Raw genomic sequence first — 25,956 nt, 5'->3', positions numbered from 1 at the left:
GGGGGTGCGGCATCTTCGTTTTTATCTTCATCTGGGCTGTCTCATCGCCATTGTCACTTTCAAAGAGGATATCATCTTCAGTTCCGTCCATTGCATTGCTGATGCCACACTTTTTGAAAGATCGGATGATAATTTCGGCGGGGGACGCGGTAGCCGAGGTCCCGGTCTAATTAGCCCTCGTGTGCAGAAAATAACCGTGGTGCGACAAAAATGATCAAATGATTAATTTCGGCGGAAACGGAATTCCACGCCTCATGTACCCACTGGCATTCTAGGCGAATGTCAGGTTTCTTCAAGGCACCAATTTTTGTAGTTTCTTTATCATCGGAACTCATACATTCGATCCACAAATTCCTCAAATAGTCTTTGAAATGCTTGTTGATGCTCACATCTAAAGGCTGTACAATCAACGTTAGCCACCACCAGCCAATGATGTTTTCGATTTCTTTGCCTCGGCTTTGGCAATATCGGTTCTGTGGGGTTTGAACATATCCCATACCAATAATGACGGTTTCTCGAACACTACTACAAAAATGACTACTGATTGCGGAGATCGATATTTTCATCAAAAACTGACCTCAGTATAATCTGACCCACCCACTTGAGGAACGAATTTTTCCACAAAAAAACTTGGCTTATACGAGTATACACGGTATGTCCCAAAATCATGAAGCTACTCAAAAAAAATAAGCTCCAGTCCAATTATATTTTCTACGTCCAATAAATACTTGATATTGTCTTTCTATTAATAATGTCAAACACTAGTCTAGGCATCGGTTCAACAGGTTTTTGGAAATGTTGATGAGGAATTTCTTGCCATACTTTGAAGATCACCCTTTCAAGTTTTAAACACTGCTGTATCGCTTGCCATGCTCATACACTTTACGTGCCACCGTGACCCACACGTTTTCCATCGGATTGAAGTCTGGAGAACATGCGGGTTAGTCTATCACTAGGAAGCTTATGGGAGTCCATAGACTCGGTACGCACTGAAAAATTGCATCTACCTGAGTCATAGTCAGTCAGTTAATCAGGTATGGGTGTTATATAGTAGCTCTTATCAGGATAAAGTTATATTTAGAGAAAACCAAAAAAAACACACAGTATCTCTATAATTTTTGGACACACCTGATCTTCTGAAAAACTCGCAGTAATAAAAAAACGTATCTTTAGCCTGGAAATTTATCTTTAATGGTACTGACCGTGAAAGCCTACACGAAATTACAAATTCTACTGAAAAGCACTATTTAAGAAGAGCATGTTTTCCTCAGGAAACGAGCTTCGAAAGCATTTATAGATGTTCAAATTCTACTGGATTACGATTTTTCAACCCACAACTATTTCTTCATCATAACACCGGCGATGAAATTCTTCATGGAAGTTCCTCCATCTCATGAAATTAAATTTGTTTTAACAACGTAAGTCTTCTGGAATAGTTGCCCCGTGCAATAAAATAAATCAATGGCATGCGAAGTTTACATGTATTGCACAAAATTGTCGGCAAAGCGAATTTTCGATTCGAAACAGAAGAGATGATTACACACAAGAAGAGAAACACTCACCACGTACCCTGATAATGTGAGATTCGTTTTCTGTGCTTTTTTAAACTTTTTATTTTAGGTAACTCTTGATAGAAGGAGTTTTTATCGAGAGAGGGAAGGAGGGGGGGATGTGTTGGTGTTCGATAGAGATAATTTGCAGCAAATTAATCCGACTATCACTGACTTCCCCGCCGCAAATTACAATCCAATAAGTTCCCTTACCGAAAAGAAAAAGCCCGTCCCGTCATTTCAGGAATATATTTCGTTTTCGCAGTGCCTCGAAACGATTTCTTTCTGAAGACGGGTACGGTGTGGTCGGTCTGCAAGAGCGAGGACTAATACGATGTTCATGAGTTGAAGAGTATATAGTAGTGGCATTAAGGTGCACAGTGGAGAAGGATGTCGGTGAAGGGTGGTCCTCATGTCAGCATAGCTATCACCTATTTCCTCCTCTGGCGTCTTATCTAGCAATGATTCCGGGACCCATCCAAAATGGTTGCCCACGGGAAAGAAGAGGTGGAGGACGTTGGAATATAAGGGAGGATCCTTGATGGATTCCGTTAATGAGTACAGAGATCACAATCAATCAGGATAAGTGAAAGGCATTCAACGGATCTGTCAAACGTGTGCTAGTATGTGTGTGTGTGGGGGGGGGGGGGGTAATGACTAGGCATTTCTGGGGGGGAGTATGGCTAGGTTCAGTACACCATAGAGAGCCTAGAGAGCATAATTCGTCCACCCCCTAAGCTCTTTCTTTATATTTTAAGATTTTTTTGTAAAGAAAGAGCCGATGACAAATCACAGAAAAGATAGCGATAGATTTAAAAGTCAGTATTGCGTGACTCGGTTATCCCTATGTTTTTGTTTCGTTTCCACCACCATGATGATGATAATGTGTTGCGTTCATGGGAAACGTTTCTGTTAATGACCACGAACATGATACTATTCTCTTTGACGGCTTCAAAGGGTGTGTTGAGAAAAATGTTGAGATTGCTTCTTTTTCCCCCCTAGGAAGCGGCAAATTACTGTAATTTAAATTCTGGTATCGCGTGGACAAAATTTAATGATCGAAACTCCATAGCGGTGTCATTATGATGCATAACATCTACGATGGTGAGAAAAACGTCGGAACTGTCTTCTTGAAAGAATGTACGCATTGTTTATTTTTTGAAAATTTTTCCTCTTAATATGCTTTTGCGCCGTTTTGCGAATTTTTTCACTCATTCAAGCCGGTTTGCGAAAATTTTCTCTTCATTACAGCGGTCTTCAATGAGAAAAGAGTCGAAGAACACTGAACTAAACCGTATGAGGTCCAGTATAGTATCACTAGCAGATACCCACCGACGTTGTATGCATTAATCATCAAAAATCTTTAACCGATATGACCATCATATTATTATTATTATTATTATTCAACAGGTTAATGGCCACACAATCAACTTTAAAAAAAAATATATTCTTATTCCGAACATGTTCAAGGTTTACGATATTTCCCTTCGTAGAGATTTAATTAGAAATTCTTAACGAATATATCTTTTTCCCAAAACGTAGTCAGTTGTTTCATTCGAAAACCATTTGGCGAATTTCCCATTAGAAAAGGGGGAAAAAAAGATGTGAGAAATGAAACAAATATTTAGAACGTTCTTTTAATTATAATTACTCGTAATACTCATGGGATGAAAAGCAGAAAGATAATAAAGAGTATCGCATTGATGAATGAGCAAAGAGATTAAGGTAACATTATCTCTAGTATCAAAGAAAATGAATTCTTCCACTCTTTTAAAATGAATTTTTCTTTAATGAGAGTAGTTTTTCCTTTTTTAAACCCGTTCCGAAATAAAGAACGTTTAATTTAAACCTCTGATTGAATTAAATATAAAACACAAATAAAAACATTGCTAGAAATTTGAAATCAACCAAGTTATGAGGTTATTATTCATAATAGAATTCAAGAGATGGAAATTGGTTTTCACTCCAAACAACTAGCGCACAAAAGAATAATAGTTTACTTTTTTTAAATAATAAAAATATGATTCTTTATCCTCCGCTCTTTTACTTTCACCGCAAAAAGGTGAAATATTTAATTATTATGATGATTGAAATTAATTTAGTGCTTACAAAAGCCACTTGGATCCTTAAAGGATTTTGAAAGCATTTGAAAGCACTTCAATCAGTAGTTTTTGCTATATTCTGTTATATATTATTATAATCATGATAACCATGTGAAAATTAACGGATTATTTAAAAAAAAATATATCCATTGGAAAATAAGAGAACTTTAAGAAATAAACCAACGAAAAATGGTGAATTCGATGAAGATCGTGATCGTTATGATGATGATGATGATACTCGGGTATTAAAATAATGGAACTTAATCATTAAATGTTAGGTGTACGTTCAATAGACACCGATTTAATAAACAGTTTCCAACTTCATAATTGCTTTCGAGAGTAGTATCCCCCGCAATTAAAGACGGAGATTATTGATAGGGAAATTATATCTGTATTTTCTCTCTCTTTAGGGACACGTGACACTATTCAAATTAACTTGATAACTACCAATTAGACGTCCGTTTAATCTCCCCTAAATTCACAGCACAATGACTACGTTTTGAAATCGCCCATTTTTCAGGAATTGATTGCTCACTTTCTCTCGCTAGCTTCGTGAAATTAAGAAGGAAAGCTTTATGTGTGAGTGCAGCTGAGACACGTAATCACGCAACTTCTGAATGATATCACTTCTAAGATATATATCAGAGAAATAAATAGCCAGATAGCCAGTGATTTTTTTTCCTTTTGATAATGTGGAAACTCCTTCAAGTATTAAGTGAAATGTTTCAAAAATCTCTGCAATCAAGTGGGTCTATTCGTTATAATAAAGTATCAGAAGTTATCTGATAATGAGTATATAAATATACAGCTGAACACTGTTACAACAAAATTTGAGGGAAATAAGTTATTTGCTCCATCTGACTTGATAATACTAAAATGAACCATGAAATGGCACCCCGCATGAAAATATACAACTTGTACAATTACGAATGGTTATGACGTGCTGAACACAAATACCGCTATGGAAAGATTTTATTGGTTCTTGTTTTTGACATATTACCCTGTTTAGAGTTAAAAAGTGCCAAAGTGCCATAGAGCAACGTTACCACGGAAAACGTTCAACATGGATGATGGCTGACTACTGTTGTAAAACTGTAAAAGAAGCTCCTTATGTCCAGTACAAGCGCTGAGTATATGTCCGACATGAGCTATTGCGCTGCAATACATTTGTGTTTATATGCATTTGTGTTGCGTTTTTATGGATATTCGTGCTTTTATGTAATGTTGAAGTTTCTACAGGGTGATTACTTGATTTCCCCTTGTCCCATTTTGCCGGCGAACCGTTGATCCTACGGTTCAAGTATACATTGAATTATAAAAAGTATCCAAATAACTCAGATACGTCATTGATGTTGCAAGATGTTGCTTAGTCCCGTTTTAGAATAGAATAAAAAATGCAGCGATTGAATATTTTGCTACCAATTATGAAGGATAGGAAAACAGTCGTCCCGTTTCACCAGAAGGCCTGTTCGACCAAACGAGACTTTTGGTCACCGCTTTTCCAATGGGACTTTTTCGGTTACTCTAAACCAGTGATTCCCAACGTGGGCATTAACGCCCCCTGGGAGGAGGCGATGGAATGTTCCAGGGGGCGGTAGAAGCTACGTGTATAACATAGGATACTATGGGTTGGATTGTGTTGGGGGGGGGCGATGGGAGAAAAAAATTTTGAATAAGGGGGCAATGGGACAAAAAAGCTTGGAAACTATGCTCTAAACGACACGAGAGAGGAGGACTATCGTTTATGACGATTTACAGACTCACTGTTTGAGAAAACTTATTCTTTTTGCGTGACTTTCAAAAAGAACCTTATCCAATAACACTTGCGTTTGCCTCTTTTTTAGGATTTCTGGGAAATGGTAAATTGGAGTGTTCTCTCTCTTTGGAGAGACTCATTGCTTGCACATGCTACAGGCTTACTTGGGTGTTTCTTTGTATTCTACAGAGTTTTGCACAGATTTCCACATTCTTCACATCTCTCTAATCTCATTTTATGTGAGGGACTTCTCCTTACTTCTCTCTTCCTCAGATGAGATACTGCCCATAAACTCTTGCTGGTGCGTGCAAAAGAGATCCATCACTTCATCTACCGTAAACTTCTAGGCATCGTTTTACCACTGGTTCTTGAATGCCATCCTCATGTACCTCCAGTCCATGGTCTTCCCTAAGCACAAACCCTCTTTAACAAGTATTGACCCTTGTTCATGAAAGAGCCTCCCTCAAAATCACGTTCAATAATGCAACCAGCCCACAGTTTTTTTCCCAAGCTGAATTTAAAAAACAACTTCAAGTGCACATGCGCGTCGCTGCTATGCTACATCAAGTTTCGTATGATAAATATTCACACTCGTGCGTATGTTGTATTTCCGACAGAGGCACGCTTACTGGAGACCATAGAATATTACCCGAAATTCCATAACATGTGTGTGGGAGTAAGCAAAAAATCTTCAGTTCAGTAGTGATCACGCGAAAATAAATAGGAGAAGTGCAAAATTTTTGCTCGTTATGCGAATTGCTTATTAACCGAAGTTCCACTGTATATAGGTGTGCGACTCTTATATCAGATGGATCCGTTATGACTAGAGTGAGCTATGGCGGTGTTGGACTGTATTGATATAATTTTAGAAACTAAAATGATGGATTTCTCGTAAAAATCGGAAAAGTATGGGACTACGTAGTAATAACAATAATAATAAAAACGAAATTTCGGATATATTTACCACTTTTTAAAGAAAAGAAGTGAAAGTTTTTTTTTTTATATCTCGTGTCACGTCCCTTTCATCTCTGGTCAGCAGGAATTCTCCTCGACGCGAACTTTATTTTCCGCTTGACTTGACTTTTGAAAGCTCTTTTCGAAAATGGTTTTTCCTTTCGGAAGAATAGCCTACGGATTTCTTTTTTTTTCTCTTATATATAGACATATGCACTTTTTTTCATTTTTGGGAAAATGTCACTCTATTATATTTTTCCAGTCTCTGGAACAGTTTTTTTTGTCCTCTTCTCTTTGGCACGATGAAATTTCAGTTGAAATCATGTGAATCAGCAGGTGCATATGAAGCGACGTATCCATAAAAATGATAGAAATTTAAAAAAATAGATGGACCAAATATATATATATATATATATATATATTTTTTAGAACTCAAGATGGATTTCTGCGATGGTGTTTTTTAAAAGTGAGATATATTCGGTTAGACTTAAACCAGAGAGCATTCATCCTACTGTAACGAAAAGCTTGTAAATAGTGATTATTAGTCATTTAGTACGTCATATTTCACCTGTAAAAAAATCGGTGGCACATTTCTCTGAAAATCTCGCCAAATTGTCGCCAAACTTGGCACGTTTGGTGACAGTTCGGATTCGGCGATGTCGTGTTGCCAATGGAAAAGAGTGGAGATCGCGAGAATATGCCAGAAATTTTCGAAACCCTTCTTTTTCCTGTATAAAGTTTTGCCACGACAAAATAAGTTTTCCGTCCTCCCAGAGGTTCCTTTCCCGTTGCCGTTGAAAGAGGCCTCATGTCCGGCATTAAAATTTTCCAATTCGGGCAAGAGAAGACAGTTTGTTGGAGTTTATCCTCAATACGAAAACTCTTGTTTGTAGGCCGCTCTCTCATTAGCGTGTTTCCGTGAAATCGCTGCTTGTTAATACGAAAATATTTGTTCTGTTCAATAAATCTGTGACGTCGTGTAAATTGTTTCATCCTCTGCTCATTTCAAGGACTCGTGAGAGAAATTATCCGGGACATTATCATCTCTCGTGCAGATACTTACACGTACGTATATATCTAAGAATAGTATTTTAATAAATACAAATACAAATACAACGCCACAACAGGCAAAATGCCCAACGAGGTGGCTGAGAAAAAGATGCCCATAAAAATATGGATGTCATATATTTCAAAAATAAAGCAACCCAATTAAAAATGTAATTAGAAACATTATAAACAAAATAGTATTTGCAAATAACAAAGCAAAGTCACGAGTTCCTTATGTGTTTCGACAGTTTACACGTGCAATATTGCGGTAGCATTGGAAGTTCTGGCACCTGCTTGACGACTTTTTTCCATAGTAGGGGATGAAATGGAGAGCAGGAATCGCCCCTTCTCTGTTGATGATACTTGGGGAGTTCAACCTCCTTTCGCATAATCCTTTGTGTGATATTCGAATCGAAAAATTCGAGATAAGTTGGGAAAAGATCAGCATGAACTTACGGACAACGCTTCTTTTCCTCATTTATGCTATTCTTTCCCACATTTTCTCCCATTTTTGAAATCAAATATCTCAGCCAATATCACACTTATAAAACATCCAACTTATAACATTGAGTTATAGAAAAATTAATTTTTTTTTGGTTGCCTCAGGAGAGACATTGCAATAATTTTATAATAGGAGTTTAAAGGGCAGGGGGAACCACGCATATTTTTTTATTTTCACTTTGTGACACACTGTATTTCCATTGCCAAAACTGGCGCAGACCGATTTCTTAACACATTTTGAGCATTTTTTGTACTTTGAACCATATCTGTACGATAAAGCCCGATTCAGGACTTACAGGATACCCTGGATGTATTCTTTGAAGATGGCACCCATAATATTGCTGAAATGCGTTACGTATAGGCTTATTTAACGATGGTTTCTTCTTTATTTTGTTGGTATCCTTCTAGAGAAAATGACTCCGCAATATTCCTGCAGGAATTATGAAGATTAGTAATCAAAGACAGAACGGTTTGTGTGTGTCTGCGTGAATCTTTGTGCCATCACAGTTGACACCCGAGAAGGATGACGCGTGATTCTCTCCGAGAAATGAGAAGGTAGCTTATATTAGCTGTGAGTGGGAATACAGAAGACATTATGGCGAATAATTCTAAATATTCTGGTCACGCCTTACTTAGTGGGCAGTGGTTAGCAAACGTCTAGCATCCGACTGTCGGATGCATTTCGATTGATGTGTGTGCATTAAATACGGGATCACTTGGGTCTGTTCCTGGGTCTACGTGACCAATGCAAATAGGCTTTCGCAAGCGCCAAAGCTCATTAGCGCTCGCAACTTGGACAGTCGTGTACCATTGTTATAGTTATATTAGATGTATGTGTGTTATGGTACTACAGTTCGGTATTAGCAGGATGCACTATACGAAATTCATTATTAGTTGAAAACATATGGTGTGTCTCAAATAACTTGAATATGAACTATTAGCTATACAGAGTGCATAGCAAACACAGGGTATGGCATTTTACTGGCGAACAGCTGATCCTAAACTCGCATTTACAATTTGAAAAAGTTTTCGAATAACGTGTAGTACTCGTATATGTCATTCATGTTTCAAGGGGTCATATAGTTATTAAAATAAAAAATAACATTTTGTTCATGCTGCCTATCACAGACCTGTGGATGTGGAAGAGAAGGATTTTACGAAGTCTGATGATGTATATGCGAATTGGTCGCATTATCCAATCCCTGGAAAGAAACTTACATCGTTTTCGTCTTCACAATAAGAGGAGAACACTGTCAAGCTTACAGTGATCCACATTACAAGACTGACTATTTAATGGCGAGAGATCCGGGACCACTGTGTCATGACAATCTCTGATCGTGTCGGTATTTCGATTAATATCTAACGGCCTAGGTACGAAAATCATCACGAGGAAAAACAGATTTAAGATTATATCATCAAATGTGAACTTCGGAAACAAGATAATCATTCATTACTTATCTTTAAAATTAATCAAATTTTGTTGTGATTATGATCGTCATTGTATACGAGTTTGATTCGTAAATAAACGCTAGAGATGCACCCATCACTTGGGAACGCATTGGAATACTGTACTGTGCGCCGTTAGATAAGCATGTGATTGGTGATAAGAGTCCTTGAGATCCTGATCAAAGTTCATGATAAGATTAAGCCTTCTGAATAGTGCTGATCTGTTAGTGATATTAGAATACCAGTCGAACGGGTCTTGATTAGAAGTGATGATAACGAGTCGTGCCTTGAACTGTACGAACCCTCCTTTTATGGGTACACGTAGTGGATATCGGTCTATCAGTCTCAAGAGGGAGTCAAAGGTTAGCCAGGAGTAGAAATCGTGGATGAAAACTACGTCATGTTCCATGTATCCGTCTCACCAGTCACCTCGCATTTTGTGGTATGCGTCCGGATAGTTGAGTGCAGCTTGTGCTGACTTGCCAGTACCAGGGGGTCCCCAGAAAACAAGACAGGCTATCTGGTAATCTCTGGGGGGTTTCGTACAATTGAGCATACTTGTTAAAGAAAGTATGAAATCTAACGCTTATTCTAAAGAATTTGTCATATATATCTTTGATACTGTACCCGTCTTGAAATCTCTTCTGTATTTCTAGCTTAGTGTTATACTTTTCAGGAACACCCAGTGTGTATACTGGTGACACGCTAGTCTCTTGCTTAGAGCAGTACGAGACGTTGTCTTGCAACGTTTCACGCATCACTTCCCAGTGATACCCAGTATGCATAATCTTTAGCTGTGCTAGTCTTTTTTTTTCTATTGAAGATAGCATATCCTTGATAATGGAATGTACCTGACTCACCTTGCTCCACCTGGCACATGAAACTCTCGAAATTGTTGAGCCAGACCCCCGGGTGGTCCTGTGCGTAGGGGTTGTTCAGAGTGAAGCACCAACGCTTTGCTTGTGTGCCCATTTCCAGGCGTAGGTGAATTGCGAGGTGTAGTATTACCCGAACAATGTTCTAATAAGCACGAGAAGTAAGCCGGGATGTAGCCGGTCAATTTATTCATCTTTTTACTTTCTTTTTTAAAATTTTTAAGCTAATAAAATATATTTTTCTGATTAAAAAATGTTCATAACAACATTAAAACAGACTTCATCATATTCTTAACTGTGTTTTTAAACCATCAACCTAAAAACTATAATAATTGAAATAGTGACAAATCAGTTTTTGAACATTCAAATAATTAGTCATGACCTCTTATGCCGTCGCAACCAGACTACTGGTTAACCTATGAAATATGCATATATATGGCTTTGTAAGAAAAAACGATCTGGTGCACCCCATGGTTTTCTGCTCGAATAAAGCTTAATGTTTGTGCTCTAGCAGTAAGGAGAAAAATGTCACCCCAAAAATACGAAATCTTGTCTTACAACTGCAGTGCTCACAGAGAACAAGAGTATTTAAGTTGTACACAAGTAGCATGAAGTTCATGAAAATGTAGAAAAAAAAACCTATCATTAACGACTGCAAAAAAATGTAATCGTGATGGTCCATATAGTTTTATATCACATCGACATGATTTGAGGTCTGCAACGCAGTAGTTAATGAGCCGTCAAATGGTCAGTGTTTCAGTTGATCATATATTGTCGAAAAACACCCATTTTTCTATTTCATTTAAAATTTTTGAAAATAGCAATTTACTAAAACATGTCAAATCTGATGTCAAATCGAGTTTTTATCTCTCTAAATTTATATCCCCGGAAAGCTAGATATAATCCTCCATATGCTGTACTTATTTTTATTTTCCGCAGCCAAGGAAAAATAAAACAAATAAATGTCCAAAAATATTAGCAGACATCTGACGATAAACGACTTCAAAGATAAGAAGAAACATATCGAGGAAACACCTCGTAAAAACCACTTCAAAGAAGGAAACAGCTTTTGGCTTGACACCCATCAGAACCACCGACCAATAAAAGTCAAAAATGCAAATTTACCCTCCAAAGAATAGAGAGGTTGTAAAAAAAAAAAAAAAAAAACACGCAATGATGAACCTTAAAAATCAAGTATAAAAGAAAATAAAAAAACCGAAACTTCAAAAAGACATTTCTTAGAAAATGCGAAGAGGAAAAAATATGGTAGAAAGTGACGATAAATTTCTATCTGGAAAAATAAACGTATAAAAGAAGACCAAAAATAAAAAGACGAAACCGGATTAAAAGCCTGGCCAAGATGTGGTCGGCAACAACCGTTAAATTTGACAGCCGCGTTCAAGTCCCGATCCTTTTCTATATCGACCTCTACCCATACAAGAAAAACGATACAAACTGATGTTAAACGTGTAAAGCAGATGTGTTGTCAATAAATTTTCGTGAAACTGAGCTTAACAACCGTGCCAAAAAAAGAAGAAGAATTTACGAAAAAGCTTTCTTTCTCACACTCGAAATATTTTTCTTCCTATTTTGTTTAAAAAAAGATATATATCTTTTTGTTTTATGAAACGCCATATTGAAGGCACCGCTGTTTAAGGAACGTTCATTTTTGATTAGTTGTTGTAACTTGTGAGATGTTATGGGCATCGCTGTCTTTGTATCCTGTAAAAAAAATTTTGAGGGTTTCTTTTTTCGAGTTAGTTAAGAAGTACGTGTTAATTATTCTTCGACGGTAAATTCTACATCTGAAATTTTCTGATCCAAAGTGTACTTAGATACATACGTGGTTGTTCTTGCTTTACATGCAGTTAAAACTGTAGTAAAATACAGGGTGTTCTAAATTTATCTTTACAATTTGGAAATTTGACAACTCATAAAATATATAAAGTAGGTAAGTAGTAACCTAACTAGTATAGTAGTATAGCAGTAACCTAAATAACTTAAACTAGTATAATAGTAACCTAAATAACCTAAACAAGTATAGTAGTAACCTAAATACCTAAATTAGAATAGTAGTAACTTAAGTAAGAATGAAGACCATACTTACAGAGGCAGGGCCGTAAATAGGATTTTTGTCGCCCGGACCAAACATGATTCAGCCGCCCCCACAACTTTAAAATTCGATAATTTTGTAATATGGTGTTCTTTTCTCCCACCTAAAACAGACGTCCCTTAAATTTGGCCGCCCGGGGCATTTACCTCTCCTGCTCCCCCCCACCCCCGCTACGGCCCTGTACAGAGGGACATTGATTTGGTCGAGGGAGTGCAGAAAAGAATAACGCGTGTTCTTGAGGGCACACGGGGCTTAAGCCATCATTGAAACATTGAAAAGCTATCATCATGGGCGGAGACACGGGGGGCGCGTGGGGGGGGGGGATTGACCCCCAGCGTCAACGGTGGAGTTGACTGATCTAATGTATATTTGTATATATGAATTAACATCATAATCATCGTGTCAACCCCCCCCCCCGAGACTTCCAAGTCTATCTCCGCATATGGCTATCATTTGAATATGCTTACATTGGAAAAGCGGAAATTTCGGGGGAATATGTTTATATACAGGGTGATTATAAAAAAACTATCCCGACATATGGGCCCCTAACTATCATACCATTCACAGAAACTGAATGAAATTTTGGCATAAGGTATTTTGATGTATGCGCTCAAGAATGATATGGAAAACAACAGTGTCACTCTAACAGTTACGGTTACAGTGAGAAAATTTCGAAAATATCAAATGGCAACACCAAGTTTTTTGTATTGGAATGTGATCTCCATTGTGAAAAACCATAAATAGCGTTCGAACGGCCACTGTAGCATGAAAATCACCGGCGGTAGATAGGCTAAAAGTGAGGACAACCAATAAGGACAGCATAAAATAAAGCATTTTATTGTGTTTCACAAATTTTCCACATGACCTTGTGGAGGACTAATCAGGCTGGGATCTCAGCCGAAGAAACGGTGTGACGAATGAAACGAACATTAATGCTCTGGTGCACGGCAAAGTCCTTTTTACTTTTTCCTTGCCTAGCTCCGGGGATTTTCGTGCTATTTGGATAATTTTTCAGTTTTATAGTATGGATATCTGGGATCAACGGTTCGATAGTGAAATGCCGTGCATGCTGCTATCTTATGCACCCCATATAATTTCTACGGCGGAGCCGAGTAGGCCTCCCTTTTCCCTTATCAAATTTACTAATTTGTTTTATTTTGCCCTTTGGAAGTGCACGCGGAGTACTGGTTGAGAACCGATATTTCAGTCGACAGGTTGATCTCCTTACCGTTTACAGAATGGAATTTTGAGAACCATTTTTTTGACATATGGAATTATATACGCAACACTGATGTTTTGGGCCACTGCGTTCACAGATGCCCCTTACATAACATAGCATATCACATATGTTCTTCAGACAACACCATGTTGAATCATGTGTTTTTTCTACCCACATCCCCTCCAGACAATTTCTTCAACGCACAGATTACCCGCAGAGCACCAATCACGCAAATTTAAGAAAACTAATCATTCATTTATCATACAGTGTGTATAAATGAACCTTTATTTGCCAGAGCTGGCATTATCCTTAATTTATGAACATGAGTGTATTTAAAATTTTTACGGGGTGGGGGGGATAAAATGGACCATGTGAGTTATTAATGCAGCGTCAGGCAACTGCTTCGACAAGGGGACACTAGTATCGTTTGGTAAGGAAAAATTCTAGGTTATGATGTCGCAGGAAGTTTTTCCTCTAACAGGGTTGTGAATAAATGGAATAGCTTACCTCCGGGGGTTGTAATTTCTAACACGATTTGCACGTTTAGAAATAAATACCATTAACATATAGGAATAAATAGAGAAGCTATTGAGATACTTAGATGAGACAACCATAATTTTTATGGGCAGTATATTTATATTTCATCATGATTATTGGTTTTTTATTGCTCTTATTGGGTTGTTGTATTTTTGATATAGTTTAGGAGTATCCGTATAAAAAGTTAATTTTTTTAATTTCAATAGCTATACATCCCCTTACAACGTGCAAGACGTATTTGAAATTCCTGACTTCGCGCATTTGCATTCCGGAAGAATGACTTTTATATCTATCATAATTTTCCCGCTATCCCACTTTGAGAAGCGTAAGTCGACTATTGGACACTCTGTAGGAACTACTGGTACAGCATGTAAAAGGTCCTTAAACTCTATTTCTGCATAAACTTGGTTTATCAGTGACTTTAATGAGAGACTATGTCCCAACTGGAGCTCTTTCATTGAAACGTGCAGAAAATTATAGCTAATGGTTTACTATATCTGGAATGTGTTAAAAAAAATAAGAACTCATGGAAATGGAAATGCTAATCAAAGACATTTGAAGGGAAAATAATAAAAAAAAATAATTAATTATAAGACACAATTTTCTTTTCAATTTAAATAATTAAATTCACAAAATGGGTACTGCCTGGGAAATCTGGGGAAAACAAGATAATTTGATTAAATGTAGTTATGCATTCAATTTAAAATGAGTGGTGGATTGTGAAATATTATACAGAAAAAAAAGTGGTTAGAGAGAATAAACGATGTGATGAAAGAGAAGTGCCAGTTTACTTAATTACAAGCGAGTGAATTGCATTAGAAATGTATAAGTATAGAAGACATCCATTTTTTAATCATTTTTAGGTGCTTATAATACCTTGTTTACCTGTTCTGAGCCGCCTTTAGCCCGTCGTGGCCTGAAATATTCATCGGAAAAGCATCTTAATGAAAACACAGAACATACTTAAAAAAAAGAAAAAAATTAAATGAATTTTTTACTCTCGTGACTCTATCATCGGTTTGAAAACCTACGAGAAACTAATTTACAGGCATCCGCTGCTACTTTATCTTCCGTCACTTCCTTGATGTTTGGCCTGCTCTATCCGCAGATCTGAATCATTGGATTATTTGTCCTTAAGGCGATTTAAAAAATATGTCTGTCGAGAGAATTTAACAGCTTTGTCAAATGCGATTGTTTACATTCCGTGCCACGTGCCATAGGTTTCTTTCTTTAAAACAGAGCACATATTGGGTCTCGCCTTCTGCAATTTATTACCGAAAAAGTTGTGTCGGAAAAGTGCATTTATACCTAACAGTCTGATTTCTCATCCAGAGTTCTGCGTGAACTTTGTGCTACCGTCTTTTGCCATTTTACAAACTATGAGTGCATTGTAATGATTAAATATTTATACTGTTGTAGGTTTGTTGCTCTCTGTGGCGAGACGTTTTAACAGGTATCTTTCTTTCCCACCGTACATGATCCAGGCTCTTTCGACGCGTCTCTAACATCTTTCTTTTCTTTCAAACCAAGCAAACTCTGATCATATCGCTGTAGGCAATTTACTACGAAATTACGAAATGCATTGTGCCAGAAGTGTGCACTTGTGTAATGAACAGTTTGAGCATCTAGTGTTATGCGTGCATTTTTTCTAAGTGCTGCCACCTATTTTTAAAGATACGTTTCTAACAGCTGATCCAAGGGTTGGTGTTGATTCGTAAGAGTTATTTCACAGGTGCGAAAAAATACTAACCCAACTATGCAGCTACTTAATTTTGTATTTAAAATACAAATACTATCTCTAAATGTGTTTGCATTTCTGGTTACACCGTGTGAAAATTATTTTTATAACATTTTGTTTCGTGGCGCTGTGGTGGTCGAGTGGTTATAGTGACGGACTCGCGATGCGAGGATTCGGGTTCGAACCCCACAGTGGTGGTCGGCTGAAGTTGGTTTTCTGTGGTTCCCAACTTCAAGGCGCAAATGCGAGCCGATCTCCCCGTTAAAAAGTCTCACCACAGAGAGCAACAGTCCTACAACGATAAATCATACAATCATAACACTTCACTCATAGTTTGAAAAACTGGTGGCAGATGGCAGCACTACACATAACGAGCATTACACAGAAACACAAAAAACTTCACGTCAGGTTTCACTACACGTACACGCACATTCCCGCATGTACCGATTCGTTGGGGGTTCCGCGGGGGGGGGGGGGTGGGGGGGTGCATGTGTGGTGTAGCAGTAGTAGGTAGGGCCTCCAAAAAATGGCTTTGGGATCAATGATGTTTTTAAGTCAGCCACCTCGTTGGGCAATTTGCCTGTTGTGGCGTTGCATTTGTATTTATATAAATTATATTGTGTATGCTTTAATCTAATTTATTTACCTTCTCTTTGTTTGCAAATAGTTGTTCCTATTGGTTCATTTCCGGTCTGCTATTACTTCCGTCTATCCGCGAAATGTTTAACTTTTTCATCAATCCGCAGGTAGAAGAACATCGGTATATGATATACTCGAAAATTGTACGTGCTATTTTAAGATCTCATATAATAGCTGATAGTGGTGGTAATCATTTTAGTAATTTTTGATTTGATTACACCCATTAGCACTTTGGCTTAATGTTAAATTATAAATAAAATTATTATACGCCGTCTAGTTGCGCAATTTCAAAATAAATCATTTTTTGGCTTCCAATATCTTTCCCATTCATCGATTGAAACCCTGGTGAAATTTCATGGATTTGTGAAAAACATTTCCTGTTTCACACAAACAGCCCGGATCCAGGGAACTCTAATTACAGGAGCTCTGTATAATGCTAAAAACATACGTTTATTTATTATTAAAGTATACTATGATTTGGATATACGTTATTATCTACGAATAACACACAAAAGATAAAGTCACTCATATAAAGACTTTCTTAAATGTTATCTGTTTTTTCTCTTTCATCTTATTGTTTTTCATAAAAACACAGAAAAAACCTAATACTCGTATAACTATCATATAAGATACACTATTACTTAAAAAACAAAGAACCAACCAATCAATTTGTCCAAATAATATTGAAATCTATGGATGAGGAAATATCTAGTGATCAATAACATCGTCATTCTTATCTTGACTTTCTATTAATTCTTTTTTTCTTCTTCTGAAACTAATTATAAACATTTACATTCAAAAATGAAAAAAAAAATAAATAACGAAACTTCTATACCGAAAAAAGAAAAACCTAATGAAAAGATTTTGTCGATATTGGGAAATCGTCTAAACAAGAAAAACAGAAAAAACATTGAAAAAAATATAAGAAAATTCATAAAAACGTTTTGAATTCCTATATCTCACCATATTGACAGCAATGCCAATACGTACGTAAGAAGCGTATGTCACGTTTTATTTTATTTTTTTATTTGCTTGTAGTCCGATCAATGATAAAGTTCTTTCAAAAAAAGGAATATAGAGGATACTAAAAATTCTATTTTTCGCATGACTCGAGTTCGAAAGCTGCTCTTCCCGAAATGGATTTGGGTTTTACGTCGGCTACTCTTTTTCTCTCTTATGGATAGATATATATATGAATATAGTAGCCTTTACTTAAGAATATGGAGGCCATTACGGCTTTTTGAGCAGCACTTTCATCCTTGGACGAAGGAGAAGAAAAAATAAAAATACATCTATGTTTTATTTATCTTTTATCATACGATTTTCACTTTTATGCAGTCATGGATTTTCCGAGGGAGAAAAAAATATTTCAGCATTTAAGAAGTTGAAAAACGTATTGTTTACGAGTATTATAATATTATATTGTTTTATTCTGAAACACAGCTTAAGAGAAACAAAAATCATGAAGTAAGTTTAGGAGTTAGTTGTATATTTATATTTTTTGTTATTATTTTCTAACTAAAAAGTTAGGAGGGTTTGTAATACGGTGAAACCTCGGTATGGTAATATTCTGCGGAACAAAAAAAAAATATCGTCAGAGGGATTATTGTTATATAGAGAGGCAAAATTATCATCACGTTCTATCAAATTTATGGTACTGTTGCGTTGGTATCTTTTCTAAATCAGCGTTGTTAGTATCGCCAGAAAATACGCTTTTGAGTATTTATTCAATGCAAAAAAAAGGTAATTGGTTAGTTGATAAACAAAGTTCAGTCTCTGTAAAGAGGTTTATCACAGTGCACTGTGGTGTACGTATCACACAAGAATATAAATACCAAAAACTTTGTCAACACTTTCGGTAATCAGGAGGTTTCCAGTACCGATATTAGTACAAGTCTCCGGAAGAACTAAAATACGTGACGAGTTTAAAAATACACTGAAGGATATTTCCAGCAAAATTTTATAAATTATCGTTGTAGCGATTTTAAAATCTCCTAAAAAATTGTTATTTGAGGGGGGGGGGTTATTGTTGTAAAGGATATCGTTATATCAAGAAGTTGTATCAAGATTTGAAAAAATATATATATTGCTGTATACGGATTTATACCGTAATATCGAGCATCGTTGTACTGCAATTTTATAGTAAATGAATTAATTTTGTATAAAGCATAATTTAGTGATATCAGTTTATACTCAAAAAAATGCATTAAAACATATATATCATAAACTTACATAATCTTTTAAGTCAGAGCTTAACTGCCTGAGATAAGAAAAAACATTATAGTGAAAAAAGACAACCACAACACATTTGTGGCATTAGGGTTAGGAAAGGGATATTCCACCTATAATAAGCATGAAATCACAGTGAATAAATTGAGTATTGAAAGAACATAGCTGATTTCTGAATAAGCTACTATAATTAGTTTTAGAATTTGTAACGAGTATTAGAAATTAATTAATGCATCCTGATTTTTCCTTTCCAGATCTACATTGTGACCAATTAGGACCATTAGAAAACGGCGAGTACAAACTGACCGGTGATCATTTCGGGGCCAAGGTCTTATACACGTGCTATGAAGGTTTCTACCTCTCTGGGCCCAAGGAGAGAGTTTGCCAGGGTGACGGATCTTGGAGCGGACATGGTCCTGAATGTCGGCAGACAGGTACACTTTTATAACTAGTTACACGGCGATTCGTATCGGCGGAATCCATTAAATAGTTAAAACAACCAAAAACTCATTTTCTATCCAGTCGGTACCGCATACCATTTGCGCAAAAGACACTGCTGAGTTTTCCCTGAAGAATCAGAGATTTAATGCAGTCAACGCTGCTTAATACCGTGGAATCGCGTATAATATTATCATGTGGATACTGTTGTCCCTTTTGCCAAAAACGGAACGGACCTATGTTACAAAAAAAAAAAGGGAAAAAATTCGTTTGTCGATTTGGTACTTCGGATAATATTATCAGTTTTTATTTCGTCCGAAAGTTTTTCTTTGCACATTCCATTCTGAAGCTACGGTTTAACAAAATTTTGTATTTCTGTCAGTTATCGTTATCATTCTGCAAGACTATGTGTGCGTTTAGAAGGTGTTCCGTTGACAAAAATTTCCGTACTTAATATCGTAAAATCAGTCCATAGTATTCGTTGTAATCCATGTATGTGTGCAGCTGATTTTGGAATGACCTTCCCAAGGGGAAAGCAAAAGTGTAAGGGAAAAAATGTATTTTTCTTCAGTTTTTTATAAATTTCTTTCAGTTGACCATATTCAAATTACTTTTTCGGTGAGACTTTCTTAAGGGAAGCTATGAAACTTATATTAAAGTAAAATATATCGTATTCGTGATATACATTAAACAGTTCCATTCTAACGCCTCACAATGAAGGAATAATGAAAATGCAGGATTTTAACTGAATGGAAAAAAAAATCCTGTATTGAATAGAATAGCAAAAAAAAAAGAATGTGAGATTGAATATTTTACTACCAATTATGTGGGAAATAACGACAGGGTTGTCTCGTTTCATCAATTTGCGTTTACCATACGTCCCGTTCAATCTAACAGGATGTTTGGTCCCCGTATTTTTTGAAAAAGTTATCATTCGGTTATTGTTATCAGAAACCTCAAGTCCTGATGTGATCTCATCAAGCGGCGTGGACGATAAAATCGTGATGGGCGACTTAGCATTGTAGAGAGAGGAGTAACATATTAGATACCGGACTGCGTAGTTCAAGCTTCACCTTATATTGATCTCCAAAAAAGATCTTGAAAAGGAAAAGAGGAGGTCACGCGTAACATCGTTTCACACTCAAACTTCATGAAAAATGCATCGGTAAACTCATATTTTACATACCTATGGATGGATTTATGCTATGATGCAAAGACACTGGTGATATGAGAAAGGATGTGCACATTGGAAGGATAAAAATTCTCACTCGGAAAAGGAACTCAAAAAACGATAGTCTGCAGAATACGAGAATAAAATATCTTGTGCCTCATGTTATAAAGTTCTTCAATTCTTTTTTTTTCGCATGCCTGAAATCGAATCACTTGGATAAGAAGCCAAACTAAAGTATCCGATGAAACAAAAAAGGCTTTCGTGGCCATCGTGTCAAATAGAATTAAATTTAAAAGTTTTCGGGATTTTTCTTCACGTCGGCCAAACAACTCAACTACTTTTAAATTTAATTCTCAAAGTATTTGATACGTCAACAATTAAACTTATGAAATTGATATGTAAAGGCGAGACACATCGCAAGAAGACGAGAGACAAGATGGGCCACGGGTGAACTGAGTTGGTAAACCCGTGTTGTTCAACGTCCGGGAGTGGCAAACAAGATGGAGAAATGAGTTCTGACGGATGAGTGAATTCAACTAAGGGCAAAAGTATCCAGGGCTTTATGCTATACATATAGGGTGCCCTGCAAGTGCTAATGCGGCCTATATCTCACCAACCGTCCGTCGTACAGGTATAGTTCCAGTTTATAAAATGCTCAAAATGCGTTCAGAAATCACCCTATATCGATTTTTTGAGTGAAAATACAGTGTGCAACAAAATAAAAAAAAATCTAAATTTTTACACGGTCCCCTTGTCTTCTAACTTTTAGTTAGAAAGTTGTTGCAACAAGAAAAAAATTCCAAGTGTCAAAGTGCAATATTCGCTGAGATATTCGAATTCAAAAATCGGAGAAGAGTTTAGAAAGGACAGCATAAATGAGAGAGAGATTCAGAGAGAGAGAGAGAAAGGAACGTGCCACCCATTAGTTTTTGCTGTTATTTCATAACTTTTCTCAGATTTTTTAATTAAAATATCTCAGTGAATATTGCACTTGGAAACATTGAATTTTCTTTGTTCGGCTCAGAAAAGACAGAGCAACAAGGGGCAACAAGGGGAGCGTCTAAAAATTTAGATTTTTTATTTTTTGAGAACCTATGCCATTTTTTGCAAGAGTGCAAAACTGATGAAGGGTAATTTTTGAAACCATTTTGATAATTTTTAATAGGAATTATACCTCTACGATGGACGGTTGATGGGATAAAGACCGCATTAGCACTTGTACGACACCCTGTAAATATAATAAGGGGACGTCCTTGTTAATTACGATATTTTGCAATCGCTGCACTGTGTACTTTACTGACTAATTTCATACTACCTTTTCGATTATTATCATTAGTATCTGCAAAAATTCAAAATGGTTTACTTTTTCCAACCATTAAACCATTTTTCAACCGTTAAGAAATTTCGGTTGATTTCTGATAAAATTTCGGTTGATTCTGATAAAATTTTTTATCAGGTATTTTCCACTAAGAATACATTTCTCGAATCCATTCCAGTTTAAATACGAACGTAAGTGGAATTTTATCAAGTACATTGAAAGCAAACTCGCGAGACAAATAATTTCAATAACGTTTTGAATTTTCTGATGATTTTCAGTTGTTGTTTTAGTTTCGTTTGAATAAGGTGTGACTTTTAGAAGCATAGACATGGTAATTATAAGATATGTGATATGTGGAAACATTTCACGGACTAGAGACAGGAGTGGATCCAGGGGAGGGGGCGGCGTATGCCCACCCTCAAGGGCTAGAAAAGTGAAATGAAAAACAAATGTTTTATTCTGTAAAATACGAGACGTTTATTCACGGTACACCATTCCACTAATTTGCCTTCCCCGACATATTGGCCTGGACCACAAAGCGGTACACGTGTCGTGTTTTATGATTTGATATCATTCTTCAGGAACTTTATTTGTGGGCCCTGTTAAGCTCGAGTCATGACAGTCATGGCAATTGTACCACAGCGCATATTTGTTTATTATTCATTGACGTAAGAATCACCGAAATTAATTACCACAATACCACACGCGCATATTACAGACACTTATTTACCGAACACTAACTCCAGTCATATATCGCCATACGGCAATTTCCAACTAGTGGTGATCACCGCAGGATCGGTAGGTAAAGAACTTGCTTCTGACGTTCTATGCCTGGATTCCAAGCCATAGATCTTGATCATAGCCCACACATCATGAAGCAGAGCCCCTAGGCTGGGATCTTTTGCGGGCCCCAAGACAAGACTTTCACGGGGGGGGGGCCGCTTTATGATGAATTTATAGCGTGAAAAAGCAAAACAATTGTGAAAATTCTCCCGGGCTCCGGGGCTATAGCCTTGTCAGCCCACTCTTTGTGGGGAGCCATGATACTATCAAGATAGTAACCTTCATAGTTGAAGACGAGTATCTTATCACTGCGCCATTCGGGCGCTATATCACCAGCACTAAAAAATTCCGTTAACGAGAGATCACTCCCTTAAAACTGAAATAAGCACAAAAATGTAAAATAGGACACGGAATACAGCAGGTGGCTGAAACGTATCAAAGCCGCTACGCCACGCAGCAACTACGAGAGCCGCCGTGCGGTCATGTGGGCATCGTTCTGGTGCTGGACACAGGGCCGTCTTAAGAGTATCATGGGCTCCTGGGCCAAGTGATTTTCCAGAGGCCCTACCTGACAAATTTTCAAAAATTTCAACCCTTTCTCATTTCTGTGAGGCCCCTTCTTCCCTTGAGGCCATAACAGCACTGGCTGGATCGTTCTGATCCAGATTCGAACCTCGTTGACGCATAGCGCTGGTCGACTGAAGGGGGTTTTGTACGGTTTGCCAACTTCAAGTCGTGAATGCGAGCCAGTCTCCCACTTAAAAAAAAAGTCACTCCGCAGAGAGCAGGCAGACAGACCCTCAACGCGACACTGACATAACATGAAAACGACCATTTACCATCTTTACTTCCGAATTTGTTTCTTCAGACGGCAGCATCAGTAAAAACACGAAACAAGCACACTATTATTCGGACAGCATAAGTACGTTAAGGATTTTGTATTGACTAAGAATAACATTCCGGCATGCGCCAATTCGTTAGAAATTCCGCAGAGGAATGCGTACGAGGTGCATGCACGGTTAAGTAGTAGTAGTAGTCATTTTAGCTCCGATACGATGCCCACTGAATCAAGGCGGCAAGCGTAACTCCAAACGGATGAAACTGGCTTTACTATAGAGCTCTGAATAGTATTTTGTTTATTTTTTTTATGTAAAAAAATTCGGGAAGACCTAGATCCAACAGTGGATTGAATTGGTTGATAATGGTCATAATATAAAGATGATTATGGGTAGAGGAATGGAAGAAAATCCGAAAACAACCGTACCTCTAATGGATATTATTCTAACCAAATCAAACAGAAATAAGTCTTTACGAAATGAAGCCTTTCTATATTGACGTGCACGCAAACTCGCTTTTAGCATCACGAAGCTGTTGTAATCCCGATAGCTTCATCTTTCAGTGAGCGAGACGGAGACAAAGAGAGGGAGAAGACAGAGAGGGAACTGTGAGTGAGTGAGAATCACGGAATCACTTTGGCTTCGGAATCCGGTTCCAATCTGTTGAAAATGGATAAAACTATTTCCGCACGGCAGCGAGGGATCAGATGTAAAACCTGGGAATGCTAATGTGTGTCTGAATGCTCCCGCGCGCGCGTCTTCTTCCCCCTTCCCTTACACTCCCGGCTCGGCTTCCCATTCCAGTGTCTGTGGTATGTTTAGCAATGGAGTAAGTTGAATTCCCTACGCCGTTGATTTCAATAACAAGATACTCGTGTCTTCTAAGTTAGATTCGAAATGCCTGACGCTAATGTTTGAAGGAATTTCTAATTTTTTTTCTTTGATAGAGAAGAGATTATCTTTTTCAATTGTTTCATTGCAATTCTTTGTGAAATACATGCTGTCACAAATTCTTAGCGCGTCAGGTATCTCTGAAACCGTTGACTTGAAAAACATACAGTACTTTCAATTGTGAAAACTTTTCAAATGACGCGCGGTTGTTCAAAATTTCTTAAATTTTCCAGGGGGTAAATGTGGTGGCAAAAATGTTACTGCATACTTTAAGAATCTGTATTTACTATAACAAAGTGTCAAGAAACTGAATGAACAAATTTTAAAGTGAACGCTGAATAATTTTCCAATAAAATCTGAAACTCTGGAGAATCTCAAATTTTTTGGCTTTTAATGATAGATTTTGGAGTAAAATATAGCTGATTGCAGTCACAGTTCTAAAAGTGATTTATGTAACATTCCAATACAAATACACAACAACAGGCAAAAAGACCACCGAGGTGGCCGAGAAAAAGATGCCCATAACAAGTATAGATGCCATATATTACTATATGGGAATAGTAGAGAGGTTGAATTTAAATCATCACTAAGCATATGATATAAACGTTTTTTGGAAAGAACTTTTTCGTAAACATCGCATGCCTTCAACATAAACTTATAAACTGAAGAGCCGAAAAAACTGGTACAGGCATGCGTATGCAAATAAAGAGGTATGGAACCAATCAGAATACAGCGCTGCTGTCGGCAACGCCTATATAACACAACAAGTGTCTGGCATAGTTGTTGGATCGGTTACTGCTGCTACAATGGCAGGTTATCGAGATTTAAGTGAGTTTGAACGTGGTGTTATAGTCGGCGCACGAGAGATGGGACATAGCATCTCCGAGGTAGCGATGAAATTTGGATTTTCACGTACGACCATTTCACAAGTGTACAGTGAATATCGGGAATCCGGTAAACAATTAAATCTACGACATTGCTGCGGCCGGAAAAAGATCATGCAAGAACGGCACCAACGACGACTGACGAGAATCATTAAACGTGACAGACGTGCAACCCTTCCGCAAATTGCTGCAGATTTCAATGTTGGGCCATTAACAAGTGTCAGCGTGCGAACCATTCAACGAAACATCATCGATATGGACTTTCGGAGCCGAAGGCCCACTCGTGTCCCCTTGATGACTGCACGACACAAAGCTTTACGCCTCGCCTGGGTCCGACAACACCGACATTGGACTGTTGAGGACTGGAAACACGTTGCCTGGTCTGACGAGTCTCGGTTCCAATTGCTTCGAGCTGATGGACGTGTACGGGTATGGAGACAACCTCATGAATCTATGGACCCTACATGTCAACAGGGGACTGTTCAAGCTGGCGGAGGCTCTGTGATGGTATGGGGCGTGTGCAGTTGGCGTGATATGGGACCCCTGATACGTTTAGATACGACTCTGACAGGTGACAGGTACGTAAGCATCCTGTCTGATCACCTGCACCCATTCATGACCACTGTGCATTCCGACGGACTTGGACAATTTCAGCAGGACAATACGGCACCCCACACGTCCAGAATTGCTACAAAGTGCCTCCAGGCACACTCTTCGGACTGTAGACACTTCCGCTGGCCACCTAAACCCCCAGACATGAACATTATTGAACATATCTGGGATGCCTTGCAACGTGCTGTTCAGAAGAGATCTCCACCCCCTCTTACTCCTACGGATTTATGGACAGCCCTGCAGGATTCATGGTGTCAATTACCTCCAGCACTACTTCAGACATTAGTCGAGTCCATGCCACGTCGTGGTGTTGCACT

General features: G+C 37.6%; 1 protein-coding gene across 1 annotated transcript in view; it reads left to right on the top strand.

Annotated features, from left to right (window-relative positions):
• Window positions 1-25,956, top strand: part of LOC149076248 (sushi, von Willebrand factor type A, EGF and pentraxin domain-containing protein 1-like) — a 194,894-nt gene that overhangs the window by 134,283 nt on the left and 34,655 nt on the right. Inside the window, exon 3 of the mRNA XM_089243819.1 lies at window positions 18,961-19,140. Coding sequence (XP_089099945.1) covers window positions 18,961-19,140 — 180 coding nt within the window. The remainder of the gene's footprint in view (window positions 1-18,960; window positions 19,141-25,956) is intronic.

Source organism: Pholcus phalangioides, unplaced genomic scaffold (genome assembly GCF_987345545.1).
Source record: "Pholcus phalangioides strain wild (caught in Gottingen) unplaced genomic scaffold, Ppha-v1.0 ptg000015l_1, whole genome shotgun sequence".
NCBI lineage: Eukaryota > Metazoa > Arthropoda > Arachnida > Araneae > Pholcidae > Pholcus > Pholcus phalangioides.
Note: the sequence above shows the minus strand (reverse complement) of the source record. Positions and strands in the feature narration are given on the sequence as shown.